Source organism: Dreissena polymorpha, chromosome 1, assembly GCF_020536995.1.
Source record: "Dreissena polymorpha isolate Duluth1 chromosome 1, UMN_Dpol_1.0, whole genome shotgun sequence".
Taxonomy (NCBI): Eukaryota; Metazoa; Mollusca; class Bivalvia; order Myida; family Dreissenidae; genus Dreissena; species Dreissena polymorpha.
This window is the reverse complement of record NC_068355.1, coordinates 155,712,478-155,737,364: the sequence shown is the minus strand read 5'-3', so window position 1 is coordinate 155,737,364 and position 24,887 is coordinate 155,712,478. Positions and strand designations below refer to the sequence as shown.

General features: G+C 33.6%; 2 protein-coding genes and 2 long non-coding RNA genes across 32 annotated transcripts in view; 3 read left to right on the top strand and 1 right to left on the bottom strand.

Moving 5' to 3' along the window:
* Window positions 1-24,887, top strand: part of LOC127856922 (sortilin-like) — a 219,561-nt gene that overhangs the window by 116,310 nt on the left and 78,364 nt on the right. The window lies entirely within an intron of this gene.
* Window positions 1-24,887, bottom strand: part of LOC127856983 (nuclear protein MDM1-like) — a 233,583-nt gene that overhangs the window by 203,695 nt on the left and 5,001 nt on the right. For 6 of the 19 annotated variants that reach the window (XM_052393227.1, XM_052393284.1, XM_052393273.1 and 3 more), the window contains exons 2-3: window positions 16,396-16,475; window positions 14,537-14,596 (exon numbers count right to left, since the gene is read on the bottom strand). In XM_052393227.1, the coding sequence (XP_052249187.1) occupies window positions 14,537-14,596; window positions 16,396-16,438 (103 nt within the window). In that variant the 5' untranslated portion in view covers window positions 16,439-16,475. Of the gene's footprint in view, window positions 1-12,827; window positions 12,900-13,259; window positions 13,323-13,565; window positions 13,680-14,536; window positions 14,597-16,306; window positions 16,476-24,887 lie in introns of those variants that run through there. The other 13 variants (XM_052393266.1, XM_052393331.1, XM_052393347.1 and 10 more) reach the window with 11 other exon arrangements.
* Window positions 19,873-21,069, top strand: LOC127857367 (uncharacterized). Its single transcript, XR_008038380.1, has 3 exons — window positions 19,873-19,924; window positions 20,591-20,656; window positions 20,933-21,069. It is a non-coding gene; the product is annotated as an uncharacterized LOC127857367 (long non-coding RNA).
* Window positions 21,079-22,901, top strand: LOC127857283 (uncharacterized). The gene is made up of 3 exons (XR_008038366.1): window positions 21,079-21,611; window positions 21,961-22,005; window positions 22,221-22,901. It is a non-coding gene; the product is annotated as an uncharacterized LOC127857283 (long non-coding RNA).

Sequence of the window (24,887 nt, the reverse complement as noted above, 5' to 3'; positions counted from 1 at the left end):
CGTGACTGTCCGCCATTACACTTCTGCTTACTTGTGCGAGTCTGCGAATCCAAAAGCCAAAGACGTAGAGTATACCCGCTTCGCCGATGTCGGATAAATAAATTACTTGATGAATTAATTTCAGGCGATTATCACATTTTTGTTGTTAAAATGATTGTTTGAAGTTGAGAATGATTGTTACAAATAAAATGTTTAAAATGCTTTCGTGTATTTGTTTTTGTGTGTGTAATCAAGTGGTAATCATCGGCGAAAATTTGCCGGTTCAGTCGCTCATATTATGTCTTTGATTAGACTTTTTACTTTTAACTTGTTACAAACAATTCACGCATGTATTGTTGTGTTGATTTTAATAGCCGCAACATCAAGCAGATTATATTTTAATTAATACTTATTAAAGATTCTCGCGAAATTAATTACCGCTAATTGTTTGTAATTGGTCATAATTGGTAAAACTATATATTCTACAATCATAACATATTATATTAAGTATGATATTTTTGATGCGTCTTCCATTATTTTTTATTTATTTTCTTCTAATTGTAATCAGAGTTAAAAAATTGTTGTTTGGATTAAAATTAAACTTTGTGAGCTGGAATTATATCACGTAAAAAACCGAACTTTTTATCATGAGAGAGTGATATTGATCTTGACGAATTTTTAGGTGATTATACGGAATATGAAGAGAATGTGAATATATCTAGTTGAATAGATTTTCATCTTGGAATCATTTAACAGCTATACAGCCAAAAATACTAAAAAAAGTATTTTATAGGTCTTTGCAGTAACGCAAAACATATGGATAACACCACTTGTTTAGTCAATTAATCGAAAAAAAACTCCGAAAAAAAAACACCTAAATAATATTTCAAAACTATATTATTTAGTGCAAAACGAATTTATTAATACATTTATTTGCATCTTTAAAAAAACGCGACATTGGCATCAATGTAAAGATTATCTGAAGACCGAAAGGCCGACACTTTGACACAACAAAGAGCTCTATGCATAAGTTGTATTTTTTTTTTGCAGAAAAGCTTCAATAAATTACAATAGTAATACATCTAATTATAAAAATATAATTATCAATGGCATGAGTACGCTAGTGTGAAAAACAAATGAGTGATAGAAAGTGTAAGGGATGCATTGAAAAGAAACGTACTAAAAAGCCCTATTAAAAGCTAAGTGCATGACGGTATTTACATGTATCTTTAATTTGATGGGCTTTGTACAAAGAATGACGCTATTGGGGAATATTAACATACAACTGAAAAACACAACTTCACATTATGCAAATTGAACGGTGTACTCATGTATATTGAAAGCTCGTTACTAGTGAGTATGAGTGACAAATATCTAACATTTTAACACACATATATTTATATACATATTTTTTTTAAACATTTTTTTACCTCTGTTGGTGTCAAATGTAATTTATTGTTTTTATGATGTCGTTCGTGCATGCCGCAACATTAAATCTTCATACGGAATGACGTAGTTTAAATTAACCGATATCCTCTAAATACGTTAAATATTTTTACGTAAATTTTATTATTATTAAATACTTTATTTTTTCATAAATTTAACGGGCTAGTATCTTTACGGTGTACAATTTCTGATATTCTATATTGGACATTACTTTTAATTTGTACAATATGTAACATATCTAATGTACGCAACTGTTTAGTATGTCGGGGGTAAATTATCCAACCAAATGACTGCTAAATACTACCAGAAAGAGGAGACATGGTGGCATCATCAATTGTGTTTAATGACCAGACTGTCATCTGCCACCCAGTGTGGTTTTAACACCATGTTGTTAGTTAAGTCTGGACAATATCTGATCAAAACGAGATAATCGGATTATGCAGAACAAAGGGGCATTTAAACACTGGAATGCAAAGGCTTACATGATTTTAAAATTGATGCAAATAATCAAATGAAAAATATTGCATTTAATTTAATTAAATGCTTTTTTTAATGTGTCAATGTGTTAGTTTTCCTAGACAAATACCTAAAAATGCATGTTTTTCAAACATTTTTCTGTCATAACACTAGCGTAACATCTCCTCTGGCAGAAAAACTTTATGTCATGACGGCCTTAGAATTTAGAAAGAAATTCATCCGTTGAATAATCGGTGCTATTCAGTGGAGATTATTGGGTAACCATTAAATTCTGGAACGGTCTATATAACACAAGGAAAAACAGCGAGACACTAAACTAAGGCACTTGACAATACAAACACATACATAAAAAGGGGATTTGTTTTAAAAAACTGTGAATCAATACTTTGAGGGTAAAAAGTATTTTCTATCTTGACTTCAGTCCTGGACAAGAACATTCCTCTCTGGAGACCTTTTTTTGTCCCCTAACGGTTTCACTGGAGGGGACTTGTGGTTTGCGCTCTGTGTGTCTGTCAGTCTGTCACACTTTTCTGGATCATGTGATAACTAAAAACGCTTTCATATTTTTTCATGAAACTTGAAACATGGACAGATGGCAATATGGACATTATGCACGTCATTTCATTTTGTTCCTACATCAAAATTTCTGGTTGCTATGGCAACAAATAAAAAATTCAAAACAAAAAATATCTTTAAAAAAAGATATACGGCGTTGATTGTGGTTGGAGTTTATGAAAGGTTAGGAGTTCAATGAATGAGATCAAGGATAGCGTATGTCTTTTTCTGTGCAGTTCTTGGCTGCATCACACGCAGTACGGGATATTACGCTGAGTTTTTGCGGCTTATTTTACATTATTACATATTGCTGGTCATAAACCTATAGATACAAAACAGAAAACCAAAAGAATAATGGAAGTGAAATTAATACATGAGTCAACCGGCCACACGCGAAGTATCCGTACATATTTTAAATATTTATACGCGCGTTCTTCGAACAAACCTGTTTTAGTGGTTTGTCGGGCATTGCTATTTGATTCGAGTATTAACAGTATCGAGAATCATCGCGCTCATGCTTAATACATTAGTCAATATGGTGAAATAATTCTTGTTAAATTAATTAAAAATAATATGTATCATGGTATTGTTGAAAACACATTAAGAATCCATTATTGACATACCATAAATATATCGCTGGATATCTTCATGTAACATCTTTCTGGTCTAAAGAAAATTCCAGTTCACCTAGTTCACGCTATAGCGTCTTTATTATATAACGATTATTTTACTGGCCGCGAACTCCGGTCAGCACATAAGGTAGTCGTGAAGAGGCAACGATGACCTGTATATAAACTCTGACATTCACACACACTGACCGCGAACTGACGAAGGTGTAGAATCTACGCACAAATTGTATTGATGTGAAGAGTTGAGTGTAAAACCGTTCTATCTATCATGCATTTTCATAAGAGATAAAATTGTTTTATGCTGAACACGCAGTAAAACAGTGTTAGAAAGACGCGGCCATGTTTCCAATGTTCTGGTGGTATTCTCAAATCAGCCAATGGACAAAATGAAGTGTATTCATTCGTGGGCAGCCGCGGGCATTTTTATGAATGTAACCTTAAGGTCACCTAAGGTCAAAAGTGACGTTAAACAGCTACGCCGAAAAAAATCTATTGCAATTGACTATTTTACTTTCAGAAGGTCAATTACATAGCCTTATGTAGAAAAACACACACTTTCAGAAAATTTTACTAGTTTATTTATATATAATTATAGGTTTAGGCAACATCTCTGACTCTATGATCTGTTTGATTTTGTCTTCTAGAGAATATTCCACGCGCCTTCGCTTAGAAGATGGTTCGGACATTTGTATGCCCCCCGGATCGAATGATCGGGGGTATATTGTTTTTGGCCTGTCTGTCTGTCTGTCAATCTGTCCAAAAACTTTAACCTAAAACTTTAAACCTTGGTTAAAGTGTTGCGATAACTTTTGTAATATTAAAGATAGCAACTTGATACTTGGCATGCATGTGTATCTCATGGAGCTGCAAATATTGAGTGGTGAAAGTTCAAGGTCATCCTTCAAGGTCAAAGGTAAAATATATGGCTTCAAAGCGGCGCAATAGGGGGTATTGTGTTTCTGACAAACACATCTCTTGTGAGTCTTAGTTATTTTAATAGCCAATTTGAAAATCTAAATGAATATCTAAATGCAACTGTTTCAAAAACTCTGCAAATCACCATTTTATATGACACTTAATTAGAAAGTGTGATAAACAATTAAAAAATAAATAGAATTCAGCTTATTCAAATTTAGCACACCTTCCTACATCAAAAACAAAACGCACTAAAGAACCCTTTGTTTGTTATCAGTATTTATAATCAGAATAATCACAGGCCGACAACTGATTCCTATATTCCTATATTTTCCTATATTTTGAAGAATTTTTCCATATTTTTCAAAACCTATATTTCCTATATTTTCCTATATTTTTGACTTTTTTTTCCTATATTTTGTTATGAAAATTTCCTTTCTTTTTTTAAATACTTATAAGAAGTAATACTGCCTTTAAATATTTTAATTTACAGTGTAAAAAGCTGTTTCTCCTCTTCCAAAGCATCACCATCTTGCAGGAGTGCTGTTGTACGCCATTGTGATATCTATATGGACACCTTTGATAAAGAAAAATACAACCATTTCAAAGGTGAGAACAAATCCTAGCAGATAGTTGTAACAGGTATTTCCCCAGGGATGCTCTTCTGAGGGGATATTTAATGCTCTTCCTGATCTTAGATGGAATTGAGCGTATCTACAGGCTTCCAATTTCTTTTGAATATTGGAAATTATTTAAATATTTTAGGGCATTGGAAGTCTTGTAGAATAATTTAGGAGGCTGTTTAAAAAAAAAATGTTTTATTTTCAGGTGAATGGTGATACAGTTACTAACAACTTAAAAAACATTCATACTAACAATATGTGATACACTTAGCTTTTGGATGAAGTGTAACTTCATGACAATGTGTGTTATATAAACAGTGAAATAATGCATAATCATGCCTGGTGGAGTGACTAGATGAAATGACACGTGGCTGGATAAAGTTGACTATAATGGTGTTTTAGTTGGACAAGAGTGTTTTCGGTTTCGATAATTTTATTAGCAATGTTATGTTGCACTCTTATGTTAGGTTGTCAAACTATGTTATATAATGTATTGTGTTTTGTTGATTGTTAACTATTTTAATAAAAATAATTCAGGTGTCCACATTGATGACCACAGTGTGTTGCTGCATTAGCATATCTGCCATGGTGGTGAAGATGAGGGACTGTTTTGTTTAGTAAAACATGAATTTAATGATTATTGACGGAAAACAAGTAAGTAAGAAGTTCTCTGCATATCTCTAGAACATTACTTTTTACCATAAAATTCCTATATTTTAACCCTAAACACGCCCAAACCTCCTATATTTTGATGCGAAAATTCCTATATTTTTTCCTATATTTTCACCTTAAGTCAGTTGACAGCCTGTAATCACTTCTATTGATCGATATGTACATTACAGGCCAAGTCTCTTTAAATTGTTATGCGATTGTTACAGTTTGCAAAATGTTCGACCACCTTTATTAATTTCACGCGTCTTTAATCCGCTATTCACAAGTTTTCAACTCTAGGTCTGAGGTGCAATAAACCGGCCCTGCATGAACGGTTTAGAGAGGTACAATTACATATGGAACGACCCAATTTTGATCCAAAGAATGGCCGGTATTCGGAATTGAGGGGATTCCGGTCTTGAGGAGCTATTTTACGCATACTTTTATAGGGAATAAGATGAGACCGGACAATTTGTCCGGTTTAGAGAGGATCCGATTTAGAGGGTTTCCATTGTAGTATTAAATAGAAAAAGTAATTTATATAATCCTGCAAAAGCAATTGTAACATGTGTTACATTTATTTTCCAACAAACGATAAATATTTAAATGAGGTTCAAACAAAAATATTAAATGAGCAACAGCCTGGGAAACCAGGCTTACTGGTATAGCACGTGCATAAAATAGTCCTCATCAGGAGGGACACTTTCTGATTTAATTTAATTTTTCGTTTTAAGTTAGTATCTACTTAAAAAAAATGTCATCAGGGTAAAATGTCTTGTCCCTGATTAGCCTGTGTGGACCGCACTTTCTATTCTAATCAGGCACAACATTTTAGGCAAATGCTATAAGCCCGGATTTCACAGAGGGCCACTTAAAAGTAATATTGCTGACAAGAGCATCATAAAACATATATATTTGGTAAATCATACAGAATGAACCAGAAATAAACCTTTAAAAATGTCAAAAATCTCAAATATTGAGTGCAAAACTCCTTAAATCCAATGCCATCAAAGATCAACATACAACATGCAAAAGCTGTGATATCATTGGCCAGATATTTAGATTCCTATAAATATCAAGTAATGCTCGTATAACCCTTCAATGTTAAAAGAATATATGTAAATTATTTCCAGATCAGAAGACCCAGCGACAAGTTTAAAAATCTTAAACAAAATGCAATAACAGCAAGTTACAGCATGGCAATGTGCAGTGCCCTGGGTATGAGAAATGGCATTTAACAATCTCTATCACAACATTTCATATCTTAGTGAAAACTCTTGCTTAGCATTTATTCACTTAGATTTTTTTCCAATATATTTAAAACATATATTAGTTTAAGAATGTAGGTATTTATGGTTACTGGTTATATGAGTGATTTATTTAGAAAGTGCAAACAAACTATATATAGAAGTATATGTAGAGGAATAGGCATGATGGTTACAAATCTACAAAAAAACTGGAATCTTCTAAAAAGGTCCGAGTTAAAGAAAAAAAATTAAGATCATAAACGATACAGGGTGCTGCTTCAAAGGGGAAGGCTGGATAGATCAACTGAGCTGGTTTCATTTTCTTAAAGTTTGCTTTATCCAAAGAATGTCAAACACTTGTAATTTGGGTTTTAGAAAAGCCTTGAATTTGCCATTGAATATTTGCAAAAATTAAGATTTTTACACTTTTTGAGTTCATCAGTCCAGTTTGTGTTGCAGCACCTTTGTGCGTTCTGTTCCCTAAAACTAACATATCGGTACAGGCTAATAGCTAGGTGTCTAGGTTGGGTATTAAAATCCCTCACGTTTGTTTTCTCCCGGAGTCTCGACACGTTTCGACACGTTTTTTACTTTGAAGGTTCACAGTATCCATAGAGATATTGGATGCTGAAAGTGAAACCACACATTCTGACATTGAAACTTTGGTACTACACTTGGAGACACTTCTAACGCATCACTTTTCAATCTTAAATATCTCAGTTACGAGTAAAGATATTGATTTAAAATTTTACATGCGATCATTTGACTACATTCTATGCAAGCTCACGATAAAATCATTCATCCGTGACGATTGGACGCTTTAGCACATCGGGTAGGTGTGGTTTCATATTTTTGGCACGTGAAAATGGTAAAACGCGATATTATTGTAATGTTTTTTCAGTTTTATCCTTCTGAAAGGCTTTTTACACCAGAAAACATAAAATTAAATTTCCCTCCAAAGTCACCCGATCTAAATGTAATCGAACACCTTTGAGATGAATTGGACAGGCGGGTACGCAGAAGACCAGTGGCACCACTCACTTTACGTGAATTAGAACATGCCCTTGTGGAAGAGTGGCGTAATATCCCTCAACGTTTAATTATTAACTACGTTGCTTCCATGAGAAATAGATGTGTACACGTTGTAAGAGCCATGGGAGGACACATAAAGTATTAGCCACTCAAATGCGTGATATTCGTGCTTTTCACATTGTTATTATTTTACGTTTACGAGTTTGCGATTTTGACTTTTGAAGTGACGTTTTTAATTTGTTAAGTTTTATATTTTGTTGTTTTTCAATTTCAATTAAATTTTCAGGAATTATCAGATATGTGTTGAATTATTCTTGGTCCAAATTTCAACACAATCCGATCAAAAATAAGGGAGCTATATTGATATGATTAAGTGATGCGTTAGAAGTGTCTCCAAGTGTATATGGTGTATCCAAAACATCTATTTATGTAAAGCCCTTAACATTGAGTAATGATTGAAACATTTTTTAATCAAATTGGCATAATGTTGTCAATGATTGCTTAAGTTGAGTTTTTCTGAAGTCCTTGATACCTAATTAACTATAACAACATATTGTACTGATTTTAAACTTCTTACTTAGAGAAGGTTTGTATAATGTCAAATATACTAATGTATATACGTGTTGCAGTTTAATAATGTTAAAAATGACACAATGTTCAGGGTCTTTGTATAGTGCACTAGTTCTTCTTGAATGCTAGCTTTTTTCAGTACATACGTACAGCTCAGAGTTCTTCTTGTTAACCCATTTTTAATGTCAAAAAAATATGTTTCAAGTATGTCTATAAAATCGAGTTCAATCAACCGAATACATCGTTACAAACACAATACCTGTTATTGCCTATATTAATTTGCGAGTGAATTGTGCAGAAATACTCAAAACAAAAACTTTATACAAAAACCGTTATCAAACCGAAAGCCGAAGTTTTGAATTGACGATTCGATCTATCTTACGGATGTTCCGGAGATAGTAGGTATATTACGATTGGTAGATTAGACACGAGATCTATCTCGCCAAGGATTCCGGAGATAGTCTTTAGCGTATTTTCAAATTCGGAATTACTCGGAATACTTGGCTTTGTCCATTGCAAAAACATATACATTTAATTGAACCGTTGACGTGTTTGAAACTTTGGATTAATATGATTATAAGTGCTACCTAATTTACGGGCAAAAGCTTTTTAAGTTTTTTTGATAACCATGTATTTTTAATAAATATATGGACATGATTGTGTACAAAATATTATAATTGTTGCAATAATTAAGTAATGCATCCAAAAAAAATCAATCTTAAAACGAGTTACATGTTTCTAGCTTAAAGATCTAGCATCTTATAATTTTTTTGTTTTCTAGCCACAGGAATTTAAAGCTGGTTCGGTGGCTATGGTATAGTGGATATATAGTCTGCTAACTGACTTAGTCACTGGGAGGTCTCTGTATTGATCCCTTAAGTGTGAGCATTCTTAAGATGACATACTATGGCGTACCATTTGGGTTGAAAGTCAAGAAGACCTACAAGGTAAAAAGAGAAATGTACGTCGAAGTACAATAATTGTACGTCGACACACAAATATAAAATACACTTCGAAGTATATATTTGTACGTCAAAGTACAATTTGTACTTCGACATACATATTTGTACTTCGACGAACACATTTTCTGAAAAGCCAATCAAAACACTTGTCTCTTGAGCCGCTTTTCCGTCAGATTTATTCATAATAAATGTTTAAAATCTCTTTTTTAATCGAGGACAAAATGAATAAAAATATCAGAATGGCAAAAAAAACACCTAGAAGTTTCAAGTATTTAATGCATTGAAATTGATTATATGCAAATTTGAAGCAGATTCAATTGTTACCTTTTTAAAATTAAAATTATTCAGCATATCGTGAGTATTTATTGATCGTGCGGGGCGGAGTATCACGACCATCCAGCGCATTACTTTGTAGGAAATTCCCAACGGTAACCAAACAGTTACCAAACATTAACGGGATAAATGTATAATAACCTCCCCGTTGGTCGTATTTTGTGAAAACCATAACTTGCATAAGTCAGAGGTTAATTCCGCCACGTCAGGTCAATAAATACGCACAATATCTATGAGTTAATGGTCGATAGTCGCATAATTTGGTATAAATTATAATAATAATAATAATGTTTAATAAATACGCACAATATCTATGAGTAAGCGGTCGATAGTCGCATAATTTGGTATAAATAATAATAATAATAATGTTCAATGTCAAATATCTCTAAAAGCAACAGATGTAAGGTGCCTTCTGATTGGCTAACACTCAAGGGTCGGTGAAAATTGTACGTCGAAGTACATTTCTCGTTCTACCTAGTAGGTCTTGTAGACTTTCGACGTCATGGTACGTCATATAGACACTAAGTACTGGTCCTACCCAGGAAACAGTTTGTTTCATTAAATGTCTCAATTCAACTTGACAGCTTGCTAAAGCAGTTGCATTTAGCATACAGTACACTGATTTAACATAATCAAAATCATGTGATGTGTCAAATCAATTTTGATTGACAAATTTGACAGGATTTTTTTTAATCCAATAAGTTTTAAACTTTCAAATAACACACACTACGTATTGAAAGCCATACCTGGAGCTTTCGTCCGTATACCACTGACTTCACCAGAAGAATGATTTCTACTGTTGGGAAACGTTAACACCGCTAATTGTCTTCTTATTTATTATCAATGTATAATTATGTTTAACAGCATAACAACATACTTGTTTCGCAATTAAAATATTTAATAAATACAGGTATCTTGCAGGTTTCTAATTTTCTTTCGCAAACTATTGTTGAATAGTTTAAATTTTGTCGCCACTAAAAAACTAGCCATTTTGAAGCAATTATTAAATCACAGTCTAAACTGCATACACTTAGCTCTATAGTTACAATTTGAATGCAAATATAAGAATGCTTCATGTTATATCATCCATATTTGTTTATTTAAACATTCAAATAACACATAACACAGTACATATATAAAAAAGGTATGTGGTATTATGTGGAGATACAAAACACTTAACATCATTTATTTGCACATAAAATAATAGTTACAAAATAAGTTATACTAAAACACTGTCATCAACCTACAGTACAAGAATATTTACGTATATGAAATTAAAAAGTGGTGTTATTTTATTACCTTTTACAAAATTAACAATGCTGGTTTTGTACTAGCCATAAAACATTTATCATGGATTAACAAGTAATAACATATTTATTAATTACACAATAGAAAGGAAATCATATTAATTGCATTATGCATTTACTAAACAAGCTATTTGCTACTGTTTAGAATTACACTACCTTACTAAAAATGATCGCAACAGGTACTTAGTGCTTTTACATACTTGTGGTAAGTTTTGTATTACTAGTTTGACATTTATTGGCAGACACTTGTCGATATACAGACTAAATTTGGATGGGAACTTTCATATTTTTTCAGCATAATTGCCTTCAAATTGTTAATTTATCAACCCTTTGACATTGTTTGCACATCTTATCTTATTATACCATAGCTGATTTTTGTTTATAGATAGACAGAAATACACTTTTCAAAGTTCTATAAAAGTTCACACATGTTCCATCCAAGTAAACCAACAGAACCAATAAAGATCACCACAGATAATAACTGTGTGTATAGCTTGGAAATTTTGATAGTTCAGGAATCCCTCCTTTGTTGATTTATGTAAACCAAAACTGTCAGTTTTGCTGGATAGAATGGCTTGTGTGATGTCCAGCTCTTGCCTTGGCAGAACAGCTTCTAAAAACGGAAAACCAACAAATATCATAAAATTTGATCAATAATGCAGACAATTTATAAATGTCTTGTTTTTTGTTGATTTCGAATCTGGAAGATTTTTTACGTAAGATTGTGGTACGAAAATCCAACGGTATCGGATTTTGTGGTTTGAGGCCTAAACTTATTATAGTGATATGTAACCTTTCGGGATATCGGTAAAGTGCCAGCAGACGAGGTGTAAATACGTTAAAAATTAAAGCTAAAAGACTAAAAAGTTAGATCGGAATATCTTTAAATTTTGTGAATAAATGTGTTTCTGATGGATAACAACAACAACTTACCAGAATATTGCTCATGATCACACGTAAAACTTATTTCTGAGAGCGAATGGAAAATGCGTCACGAATTCTGACAAATAAACAGTAGGGTGTCGTTATTGAAATACCGCGAGAATACTGGAAGAATAGAGATGCCAACTGTAATGTTTAAAACAAATAATTTTTTAACAAGCGTTCGTGATTCGTCAGGATAATAATAACAATAAGATATCGAAAAGATCAAAGCAAATTAATTCGACAGAAATCTGAGATTCGGCAATATATTTAAGACGGGTTATGTTCACGTAAATTGTGTTTGGTAAAGACTGTCACTATATGTAGTAAACCAGTCTTCGGCTTATACCCACTGAAGATGAGTATTCGGGGGAGATAATTGAGTAATGACTTTATTCTGGAACGGTTGCGAAGAAAAACAAATAATGCGAGAATATTTAGTGCGATTCGCTACACAATTATGATGTCATTGATATATTTTTTCCTGAGGTATGTATTTACATGTGATTTAGCATATGTCAAAGTGTTTTTGATTTGTTCAAGGTCATATATAGCATCGCGAAAATATATGTCGCGTGGCAATTGTTTTTGAGACGCATCCCAATGTGGTATTCTTATGTAATTTTATGTCTAAATTTCCATATGTATGAACGGTAAACGCCCGGTTCGCGGGCTTTTGCCCGTTATATCAATACTATGCGAGCATAACATATCATGTAAGTTGTTTTAATTTGCGCCTTATGGATATATTTACGATCTTTTAGTGTTTATTTATGCCAGAAAATAGTTTATGTGGCTAATATTTCGGATTTAACTGCCGCCCGGATTCTGGGCGGGGGACTTGACATGGAAAATTCCGTAAGCAGTTGCAACTCCCAGCGACCCGGAGGGTCAATAGCTGGGAGTTGGATTATTCCAACTAATAGTGCACTCAAATCAAAATCAAATCCAAAATAAAATACTTATTTATACAAAAACACTGCATTCACATAAACAAACATTTGGTGCATACAAATAGGAAAAAAAGGTTTAATAACAACATTTAAAATCCTTACACCACTTGATTATTTACACAACGCAAAAAAGGTCCACAAAACTCTACAATATTTAATGTGCAAAACCACTAAATTGTCTACATGTGGTTACAATACACTATTCACAAGCGCCTGCAGCTTACGTTTAAAAAGCTCGGTCTTAGTGAAATCAGTAAGATTCCTCTTCTTAGCTTGCATTATAGGCTCGGAGGGGGCTGTAAAAGGCACACAATGATCTCATCAGATTACTGTAATATGAGACTCGTTCAGGGAAAACTGACTTTATGCATGAATGAAATAAGAAGGAATATTAAGGTTTAAACATATTCAACACTTACAAAATACAAACTGATTAACTACCATACCCCCTTGAAAGTGTTATCTATTTGAACCAACCCTGTTACAAGCAGTTCAGAATAAAAGAAAAATTTGATTAAAACCAAAAAATTATCTGTGTACAGCAAATATAAAACTGAAACTACATTTCCAATAAAAAAAAGAAGCAAAACAGAAACAAATAAAATTTTAATAAAATCTTATTTGTTATAAAAGCATAAAATGGCTTGTTTCCTCACTTGGTTTCTGGGACGGGGAGGGAATTCTTTTTTTACTCTGCAGTGGAACACTATCAAAATCATCTGCAAAAATATTACATCATTATCTTGAATGGCCATTAAAATTAAATTACTTGGATATCGTTTTTTGTGTTTTTCAGTTATGTTGGTTGTAGCTGTATTAAGAAATCAGTGTCAATAAGTATTAGAAATAATTCTAAAAAAAATAAATATGTCAGCATAGCTCACATTCAGTAAAAAAAACTGCTTATTTACCAGATGGAAACATAAGACAGTATTTAAAAAATGGTGAAGAGTTGTACACACGAGTAGATAAGATTCAGTGATTCTTGTTGGCCTCACTTTTGGCCGGTACAGTCTTCAGAAAGGGAGGTTCAACCTGCTTCTTGCTTTGTAAGGCTGGCTCCATGGATGTGGCCGCTGCAACATAGCACACACAAAGCTGCCAAGAATACCTGTGTAGGTCCAACATAGCATAAGCGTTATCTTTTCAAACTAGCATCTGAGTTACTAAGCACACTCCAGTAATTGTTTGTTAATAAACAATATCACATTTTGTGTGGCCAATATTAATGATGTAGGACATAGGTAGATCACAAAAGCTCACCTTGAGCACTGTGTGCTCAGGTATCTTAATACTAGTGTATGTGCATGCAGAATGCTCCAAGAACAGAAACAAATCAACAACAAGTAAAATAAATTTGAAATGTGAAAATAGTAGTCACTAAACAAAACCAAATTATCGAAAATGTTTGTGACTTATTTAGCAAATAAAATAAAATCATGATCTTATATAACTGTTAGTCACGACTGTTTAACAATGCCCTTCACAAAGCCTGTACAAGTTTATATACATGTATGCAAGGTGCTCATGCAATCTCACTTTTTGAGGAAAAATACACGTTTGTTTGCTTCTTTCGTTGCATGGCTGGTCCAGCTGATCAATGTTAACAACATAAAATACATAAAAATTTGAATAAACAACAGAAAATGAATCTGTTACAAAAACATATATTTGTTAATGAACTGTTTATGTCAATGTATGAATTATCATACATGTTTCTGAGGCAATAATTGTTTCTTTAATGAACAAACATGAAATCATGTCCTTAATTCTTTTATTTGTTCAAGGCCACTTATTGGACATTAATTCGCGCAGTTAAGACTAAATTGAATTTGACTGTCATAAAATAGAATTTTTTATAAATAATTACAGTCTGTTTTTAAAGACAAACTTTTGTGATCATTTACTATAAGTATTTATAATTCATACTAACCAAACTTATTTGAGCTGAGTCCAGCTGTGACTGAATCTGTGGCTGCAGGCATGTGTAACCCTGAAACCACGAAAGTTGGAAATAGTTGCTATTTCAGACAAAATAAAAAACATGGTTGTTATATTCTTTGTTGGCATGATTTGCCCACTCTGTATTTTCCAGTCATGTGTCATGCTCTCAAAGTGGACACCCAGAAATGTACACGCATTATTTCTTTACATTCTAACATTTCTCCACCGTTTCGAAAAAGCTCTATACTGGCATGGATAAGCCTGGGGCAAGTAAATAAGAAAATCAGAAAATTATATATTTTGAATTTGTTACATTGGGATTGGGAAAGAACATTTAGTTGATTTAAGTTGGCTAATATAATGATAATCTGGGAAAGTTCTCTTAAAAATCAGTGAAATAACTTATGTTTTTGTTCATCACTTGCAAAATAAATAATAATGCAATGTGGGTTTTGCCTCTTGAATAACAGTTCTTGATTCTATATAACATGTTTAAGTTGTCCTTTTTGTCTCTTTCTTTATTTCTTTTTGAATGAAACGCATGTTCAACCCATGCAAAAGACGTCAGACCTCGGAAATTTTAGATAAAATATGCTGAGGTCAGGTAATATGCCCGAAACTGTTGTTTCTATTGTCAGAAAAAAAGTAAAACATTGTGAAAACTAAACTAGGAATACGTAAAAAAATACGAACTGGTTTATGTTAACATTGTATTTAAGATTGATAAGATTGTCTAGCTTTAAAATGAAATGGATTTAACCAAACAATCGAATAAGCTATCAGTGCTAGTGAGGTAACAAACTCCAAGTGCCATTCTTGAATAAGTTAAATATTGCAGCTTTTTTAATGACATAGGTGACAAATAACGTTTTTGATTGTTTGAAATTAATTTGACTGGTTTTAATCATTGTGATTAACGCAAATTGAAAGTGGGTAACCACACCATCATTGCTTGATACATGTCAACATGTGATGCAAAAGTCAGAAGTACAAGCGGCTGTTTCAAGGATTGTAAAAAAGTATTAAATATCACAAAGCTCTATAGTCTATTTCCTTTTAATTGTAAGTTTTACCATGTTTAAATAAAATATATTTAAATTTACTTGTTATTTTGTTGCATTTATAATTTTTAACAATTGCGAACGTAATAACAATAATCATAAACCCAATAAAAGGTATTTTCTATAGTTTGGTTAAAGAAGAATAATGTCCAGTAAAATCTGGTTAGGTTTGGTAAAAAAAATTACGTTGGCAAGCCTCATGTCCTGAAAGAATGTTGTGTTTTGCATGGGTTGCATATGGCGTTTTTATCTTAAAGCTTTTGAAATGATACATAGTTGAAAACAGATTTTAAATTTAATATTTTAATAAATTTAATAGAATATTTATATTCTATTGTTAAGTTGAGAAAGGCTACTTATAATATAACCTTCGAAACGGTTGCAAAAAAAGCCAACATGTTCAGACTTGCAACTATGCCTATGAGGCCTTGCGCCAAGCACAAAAAAACATTAATGTTTTGGGATATATTACTTTTTGACAAAAACTCCCTTTATGTTGTTATCTTTTTTAATAGAAAATAAGAACGATCTTGAACAAGCATTGCATCGACGAAGGAGGGAAATTCGAAAACATGCCCAAGACTGTTTGCAAAATATTCAGATGCAATATTTATCTAATTCATAAATGCATCTGTACATTTTTTAAGTGTGCAAGCATTGGTTAAATACGAATAAGAGTATCTCATTTGACTAACGACCTCTTTGTTCTTGTATCGTCTACCAAAATAAAATTCAGAGATATAATAGTTTAAAAATCTGTCGTCCGAAGAACCGGAAGTAAACAAACCAATCTTTTTGGGAAACACTCTTTTCCATTTTCCTGATTCCATTGGCTGTTTCGTCCCCTGTTTCGATTGGCTGTTTCGGCTATGGAAAATAGTTGTATGGCCATACACGAGAAAGACCGGTTATGGAAGAGAAAGACCGGTTATAAAACATTTAGTTTTAGAAAGACGTCCGAGGACTAAAAGATAAAAAGTAAATAGTAATAACATAAATTTCATTCTTAAATACGAATGAAATTATATGTACTGGTACTAGTCTTCTATCTGCAATGGTCAAATATGGATGTGTATGGTGTACTTAATAAATAAGTAAACTACACGTATGGTTTATAAGTTTAATGTACATCGATAATAAATATATAATCAGGCAACATGATAGTGCGCGTGCATGTGATGAGCGCTACTGCAAGTCGACTAAGGCCACAGTAAATAACTATTAAAATGACAACATTGCTCATTTCTTCAAGTCGACTATGGCCACAGTGAATGACTCTGAAAATGAAACAATTTTTCGTTACTGCAAGTTAAATTATAGCTACAGTAAATTACTCTAAAAATGTCACCAATGTTCATTAATGAAAGTCGACTATGACCACAGCAAATGTCTCTTAAAATGACACAATTGTTCATTACTGCAAGTAGACTATGGCCACAGTTAATCACTCTTAAAATGACACCATCGTTCATTACTGAAAGTCGACTATGGCCACAGCAAATGGCTCTTAAAATGTCCCCATCGTTCATTACTGCAAGTCGACTAAGGCCACGGTAAATGACTCTAAAAAAGACACCATTTTTCATTACTTCAAGTCGACTATGGCCACAGAAAATGACTCTTAAAATGACACCATCGTTCATTACTGCTAGTCGACTATGGCCACAGTAAATGACTCTAAAAAATGACACCATCGTTCATTACTGCTATTTGACTATGGCCACAGTAAATGCCTCTTAAAATGACACCATCGTACATTACTGAAAGTCGACTATGGCCACAGTAAGTGACTCTTAAAATAACACTATCGTTCATTTCTGAAAGTCGACTATGGCTACAGTAGATGACTCTCAAAATGTCACCACTGTTCATTACTGCAAGTCGACTATGGCCACAATAAATGACTCTTAAAATGTCACCACTGTTCATCACTGCAAGTCGACTATGGCCACAGTAAATGCCTTTTAAAATGACACCATCGTTCATTACTAAAAGTCGACTATGGCCACAGTAAATGACTCTTAAAATGACACAACCGTTCATTACTGAAAGTCGACTATGGCCACAGTAAATTACTCTTAAAACTACACCATCGTTCATTACTGCAATTCGACTATGGCCACAGTTAATGACTCTTAAAATGACACCACCGTTCATTACTGGAAGTCGACTATGGCCACAGTAAATGACTCTTAAAATGTCACCACTGTTCATTACTGCAATTCGACTATGGCTACAGTAAATGACTCTTAAAATAACACCATCGTTCATTACTAAACGTCGACTATGGCCACAGTAAATGATTCTTAAAATGACACCATCGTTCATAACTGCTAGTCGACTATGGCCGCAGTAAAAGATACTTAAAATGACACCATCGTTCATTACTAAAAGTCGACTATGGCCACAGTAAATGACTCATAAAATAACACCATCGTTCATTTCTGCAATTCGACTATGGCCACAGTAAATGACTCTTAAAATGTTACCACTGTTCATTACTGCAAGTCGACTATGGCCACAGTAGATGATTCTTTAAATTACACCATCGTTCATTACTGCTAGTCAACTATGGCCGCAGTAAAAGACTCTTAAAATGACACCATCGTTCATTACTAAAAGTCGACTATGGCCACAGTAAATGACTCTTAAAATGACACCATCGTTCATTACTGCAATTCGACTATGGCTACAGTAAATGACTCTTAAAATGACACCATCGTAATTTACTGCAAGTCGACTATGGCCACAGTAAATGACTCTTAAAATGTCACCACTGTTCATTACTGCAAGTCGACTATGGCCACAGTAAATGACTCTTAAAATGACACCATCGTTCATTACTGCTATTTTACTATGGCCACAGTAAATGCTTCTTAAAATGACACCATCGAACATTACTGAAAGTCGACTATGGCCACAGTAAATGACTCTTAAAATAACACTATCGTTCATTTCTGAAAGTCGACTATGGCTACAGTAGATGACTCTCAAAATGTCACCACTGTTCATCACTGCAAGTCGATTATGGCCACAGTAAATGCCTTTTAAAATGACACCATCGTTCATTACTAAAAGTCGACTATGGCCACAGTAAATGACTCTTAAAATGACACAATCGTTCATTACTGAAAGTCGACTATGGCCACAGTAAATTACTCTCAAAATAAGACCATCGTTCCTTACTGCAAGTCGACTATGGCCACAGTAAATGACTCTAAAAAATGACACCATCGTTCATTACTAAAAGTCGACTATGGCCACAGTAAATGACTCTAAAAAATGACACCATCGTTCATTACTAAAAGTCGACTATGGCCACAGTAAATGACTTAAAATGACACCCATCGTTCATTATTACAAGTCGACTATGGCCACAGTAAATGACTCTTAAAATGACACCATCGTTCATTACTAAAAGTCGACTATGGCCACAGTAAATGACTCTTAAAATGACACCATCGTTCATTACTGCTAGTCGACTATGGCCACAGTAAATGCCTCTTAAAATGACACAATCGTACATTACTGCAATTCGACTATGGCCACAGTAAATAACTCTTAAAATGACACCATTGTACATTACTGCAAGTCGACTATGGCTACAGTAAATGACTCTTAAAATGACACCATTGTACATTACTGCAAGTCGACTATGGCCACAGTAAATGACTCTTAAAATGTTACCACTGTTCATTACTGCAAGTCGACTATGGCCACAGTAAATGACTCTTAAAATGTCATCACTGTTCATTACTGCAAGTCGACTATGGCAACATTAAATGCTATCTAGGTCCCTGTGGCATACAAAACGTGATTTTCCATTGTCACATCGACGGTGGAAGACAGGTGAGCAATGGTTTCATAGGATTTCTACATGTTGTAGTGGTTACAATAATGTAAAAGAAAGTCATATATATTTTACTCTTCATTGGATCACATAAGTTCATAGGAATTTGGTCGAAGTTCTATCGCCATTTCATTCCGATCTTTTTTATATATATTTCAGTGACGTTTTGTGGTTGCTTAACCATTGCAAATTTATTACAAACGTAGACGCGGCACCAAAAAGTTCCATCGGATATGGATTTTGCGTTTTCACGTTAGAGGTATTAATTCATACATTACTCTCCGTTGCATGCCTATTGATTGTCATATTCAAATATTAATGCACAATTTCATTAACGTATTGTCATACTCTTGAAACAGTGTACATGCTATAATCATTTGGTTCTTTTTTATCAGTTTTTTCCTCATGTAATTCAGGCATTGACTGTCGTGGAGAAAAACATCCAAGATACCTTTTCAGAAAACGGGTAAGTTGTAATTGTCATAAATAAAGTAGCTTTTCTGCAATTAAATTCAATGCACTGATATACTAAGCTTATTCAAAATGTGCGTTAATGCTTACAAAAACTGACTTTAACAGCAGAAAAGCTTTGTAAACGGCGTAGTATTCGAACTCGGTCTTGCCACCGAAACCTATGTGTGACGGTGTTGTGGAATTGGTCTTGATGCGTCTGTTACTTGCCCAAAGTCAATAGCTACTTCGAATTCTATGAGCTCCGAACGAAATAGATAAACTCTATATGAGAAATTCGTAAAGACCAAAGTATCGCAATGATCCGGTTGCATTACGAACAGGCACTTAGTACAGTACAATGCCTAGCAATGGCAACTGTATATTGCATAAGCGCTTGGCATTCAAAATACCAATTATATTGAAAGCTATCTGTGTTCCCTTATTTATATAACCACTTTATATTTAGGATAAGAGCCGAAATATTTTGAATCAATCAACGATAAAAGTCGAGGTTCGATTGTAAAGAAAAAATATGTGTTATTCGCTTATTCACAATTTCTCCTGACAAACGGTACCATACACAATGTAAAACTTTCCCTTTCTTTGATTTCATACAAATTTCACAAAACATGGGAAATTGATTGCTTACTTAAACTGTCAATAATGACGACATTTACAGGAACCACCCTTTGGTAAAGCTCGTAGCTAACGAAAAGCTGAAATCAGCTTACAAGAAGAACAAAAGGTATTTCGTATTATATTTTTTTTATTGAGTATTGATTTTGTTCATGAACTATTCCATTCAGCCATAACATAATCATTGGGCCGTTTACAATGGATTTAGAAAGTGAAAAATAAACATAATATTGCATATGACCGATTTTGTAAAGGTTAAAAATTAGTATGTGGAAAGATGTACATCTAAGGTCGTGCTCGATCGAGACTGCCATCAACATTTGTTAAAAACTAAACTTAAACTTATAAAAATTACAACCAATACCATTTCTATATTAAATTACAGACTAGTTTCATCGTATACAGAATCCGTCCTCGTCAAGGAAGCGTGTTCAGTGATCATGCAAGAGGTAAAGAGTATGGTCTTTGATTATTTTTTGTAACAAGTATTATCTTACAATAATATATACGTTTTCAAAACATAATTTTATTTATAAGAGTGCGTAACATTTTGTTCATTTTGTGCACAACCACATTTTATTCACGAAAGTATAAACTTGCGCTGTGTTTGTGTAAATTTAATTCGTCAAATGTAAATATTTTAAATGTTAATGGGAAGAACAAATTCTTAAAATGTACAATATCTCCATATAACATGCCTGTTAGACTGTCAATAGACATAGAATCCCGTTTTATTTTTTACGCGGTTTTTTGAAAGGCGAGTCCGAACAATATAAATAGTAAAGGCAAAAATTTAAAGTTATATAATTAATTGAAAAAAGTATATCGGTTTCGAATGTCATACAATAATTATTTTCTTCTTTGGTGTCAAAGTAAACTACATATTCGTACAGAAAATATTTCACAGTACATGTCTGTAAAATTTGTTAAATATTCTCATAATCGTTTGTTTCATATCATAAAACTGCACGCGACTGGATGTAGTTATAAAGAGGCCACAGAGGCTCTGCAACGAACGGTGGCCAAAAGTATTTTCACAGCATATAGCCTGGCAACAACTCACCGTATGTATTGTCCATATCATTAATACTACAATGATCAGTTTTGTAAAAAAAATATAGCAGTCATATTAGGTTTTTCTTTTCGTATAAATGTCATAAAAATTTCATTCGGATTTACGTTTTACAAAATGGTTTAAAGAGATATCTGTAACGTGTTTTAGCATAACCAAGCCATTAATACAATTACTAGTCACAGGCAATTTATGATTAGTAAAAGTTTATCGTATCATCGAAATAAAACAATTACTTATAAGTGTCTTCGTAGCCTTTGACACTTTAAAAGTTTGACTTGTTATGTAACTTGATGTGTTTTTAGTTCATTTTCACAAATATTTTGGGTTTTTTAATGCAGGCTCGAGCATAAAAGAATATTGATCAAGCGCCCTAGCAGATAGACGTAAGTAAAACACGGAACATAATTTTTACAGATGAAATTGTAGGTGCTCATGAAATTTCATGTAAGAAATATTTCTGGATAGTAGATGTATATTCATGTTAAAAAGCAAGTTTTCTTGTAGCGAATGTCACAACTTTCATGGTACTCAAAAACTGTGTGAGAATCCTAGTCAATATGTCGTACCAGATTGGATTTTGTTGCAATCTATTTCAAAGGTAAAGCCTGGTGAACACAAAGACGCTAACATCCTGCAGAAAAGTTCAACATGGCTGACAACACCGTACGGTCGGAAGATGTGTAAGGACAAAAGTGAGATCGTTGCATTACAGACACCGGTTTACTGTTAACTGTTGAGTTATCGATCCGGACAGAACTTAAGTGTGCACCACTGCAGTATGATGACATTTAAGTTTTATAGACTTTCATGCAATAGTTACTGTCACACAGCTCCGGACATTGAAAGTGGAAGGACGGAGAACCACACAGAAACAATATCGGCGAATGCTGATGTATATTTGTTTTAAGTTTCGTGAAATAGGTACTGTGAAATAGCTCCGGACGTACAACCTTCCTGAATTTCAATCTATTAAGGGGCAATAAATTAATAACGCGTGCACCGCAGTATGATTGAACACATTCATATTAAGTTTAATGAAATTTAATAAATAATTATTGATAAACACCTCCGGACATCGCCAAAATAATATTCCTTCACTGTCTTAGAAGGGTAAAAAGCCATCATAATGGAGGTGTCATTTTGTCTACTTACAAGAGTTGGCGCATTCGGATTAAATGCGTATTCTACATGCAATAATAAATGCATGCAAAAATAAATATCTTTCTTGCAACAAGCGTAAATCTACTGCAAATCTTAGCAAAACATTTGCAAACGTATGTGCGTGTGTATAGCGACGCAATCATACGTTTTTCCATAGGTAATTTGTTTCTTAATGACAATATGTTTATATTTGATTAATAAAATACCTGGATATTATATGAATATGTCAGTTTCTGTTCCGAATCGACCCGTGCTTCTTTCTAGCAGCACCATGTACCTTTTGGGATCCAAGATCTTACCCTGTATTATACATACGTACGTGGTCCTTTATTCATGGCAGGTGATGAATTGCCAAAACAGAACGGCACAAAACGAAACAAAATACAAAAAGAGTACAATAAAGCCGGTGTCACCGCTTTGGAACGGTCAATGTTAACTACTGGGCAGGTTAAACAGGTTAATGAGCGCTCAAACTCATACGTGAATCAGGAATATTCATTATACATACAAGTGTAAAATATAGTACTCTTACATTGTATTATATTTATGGCTATATGGTTGATAAGAGCGCCTATGTCTTTTGACTAAATCTCGTTCATATTTCAGTATTTATGGCTATATGGCGAAAAAGAGCGACTATGTCTTTTGAATAAATGCTTATAATGGGATAAGAGCGCGTTTGTCTTTTCATTAAATCTCGTTCTAATTTCCGTATTTATTGCCTATATGGATGATAAAAGAGACTATTTGTTTTAACAAAATGTCGTTCATATTTCCGTATTAATGCTTATCAAGGGAAAAGAGCGCCTATGTATATTGATTAAATCTCGTTCATATTTCCGTATTAATGGCTATATGGCGGATAAGAGCGCCTATGTGGTTTGCCTAAAACTCGTTCACAATTTTGTATTAATGCTTATGATGGCATAAGAGCGCCTTTGTCTTTATACAAAATCTCATTCACATTTTCGTATTAATGCTTAAACATAGATAATTGGGGTTATTTACTGTGGCCATAGTCGACTTTCAGTAATGAACTATGGTGTCATTTTAAGAGTCATTTACTGTGGCCATAGTCGACATTAAGTAATGAAGGATGGTGTCATTTTAAGAGTCTTTTACTGTGGCCATAGTCGACTTTCAGTAATGAACGATGTCGTCATTTTAGGAGGCATTTACTGTGGCCATAGTCGACTTGTAATAATAAACGATGGGTGTCATTTTAAGAGTCATTTACTGTGGCCACAGTCGACTTTTAGTAATGAACGATGGTGTCATTTTAATAGTCATTTACTGTGGCCATAGTCGACTTTGAGTAAAGAACGATGGTGTTATTTTAAGAGTCATTTACTGTGGCCATAGTTGACCTCGGGTAATGAACGATGGTGTCATTTTAAGAGTCATTAACTGTTGCCATAGTCGACTTGCAGTAATGAACGATGGTTCCATTTTAAGATTCATTTACTGTGGCCATAGTCGACTTGCAGTAAAAAACGATGGTGTCATTTTAAGAGTCATTTACTGTGGCCATAGCCGACTTTCAGTAATGAACGATGGTGTTATTTTAAGAGTCATTTACTGTGGCCATAATCGACTTTTAGTATGGAGCGATGGTGTCAATTTAAGAGTCATTTACTGTGGCCATAGTCGCCTTTTAGTATTGAACGATGGTGTCATTTTAAGAGTCATTTACTGTGGCCACAGTCGACCTTTAGTAATGAACGATGGTGTTATTTTAAAAGTCATTTACTGTGGTCATAGTCGACTTGCAGTAATGAACGATGGTGTCACTTTAAGAGTCATTTACTGTGGCCATAGTCGACTTTCAGTAATGAACGATGGTTCCATTTTAAGAGTCATTTACTGTGGCAATAGTCGACTTGCAGTAATGAACGATGGTGTCATTTTAAGAGTCATTTACTGTGGCCATAGTCGACTTGCAATAATGAACGATGGTTTTATTTTAATAGTCATTAACTGTGGCCATAGTCGACTTTTAGTATTGAACGATGGTGTCATTTTAAGAGTCATTTACTGTGGCCATAGTCGACCTTTAGTAATGAACGGTGGTTTCATTTCAAAGGGATCTTTTCACGCTTTGGTA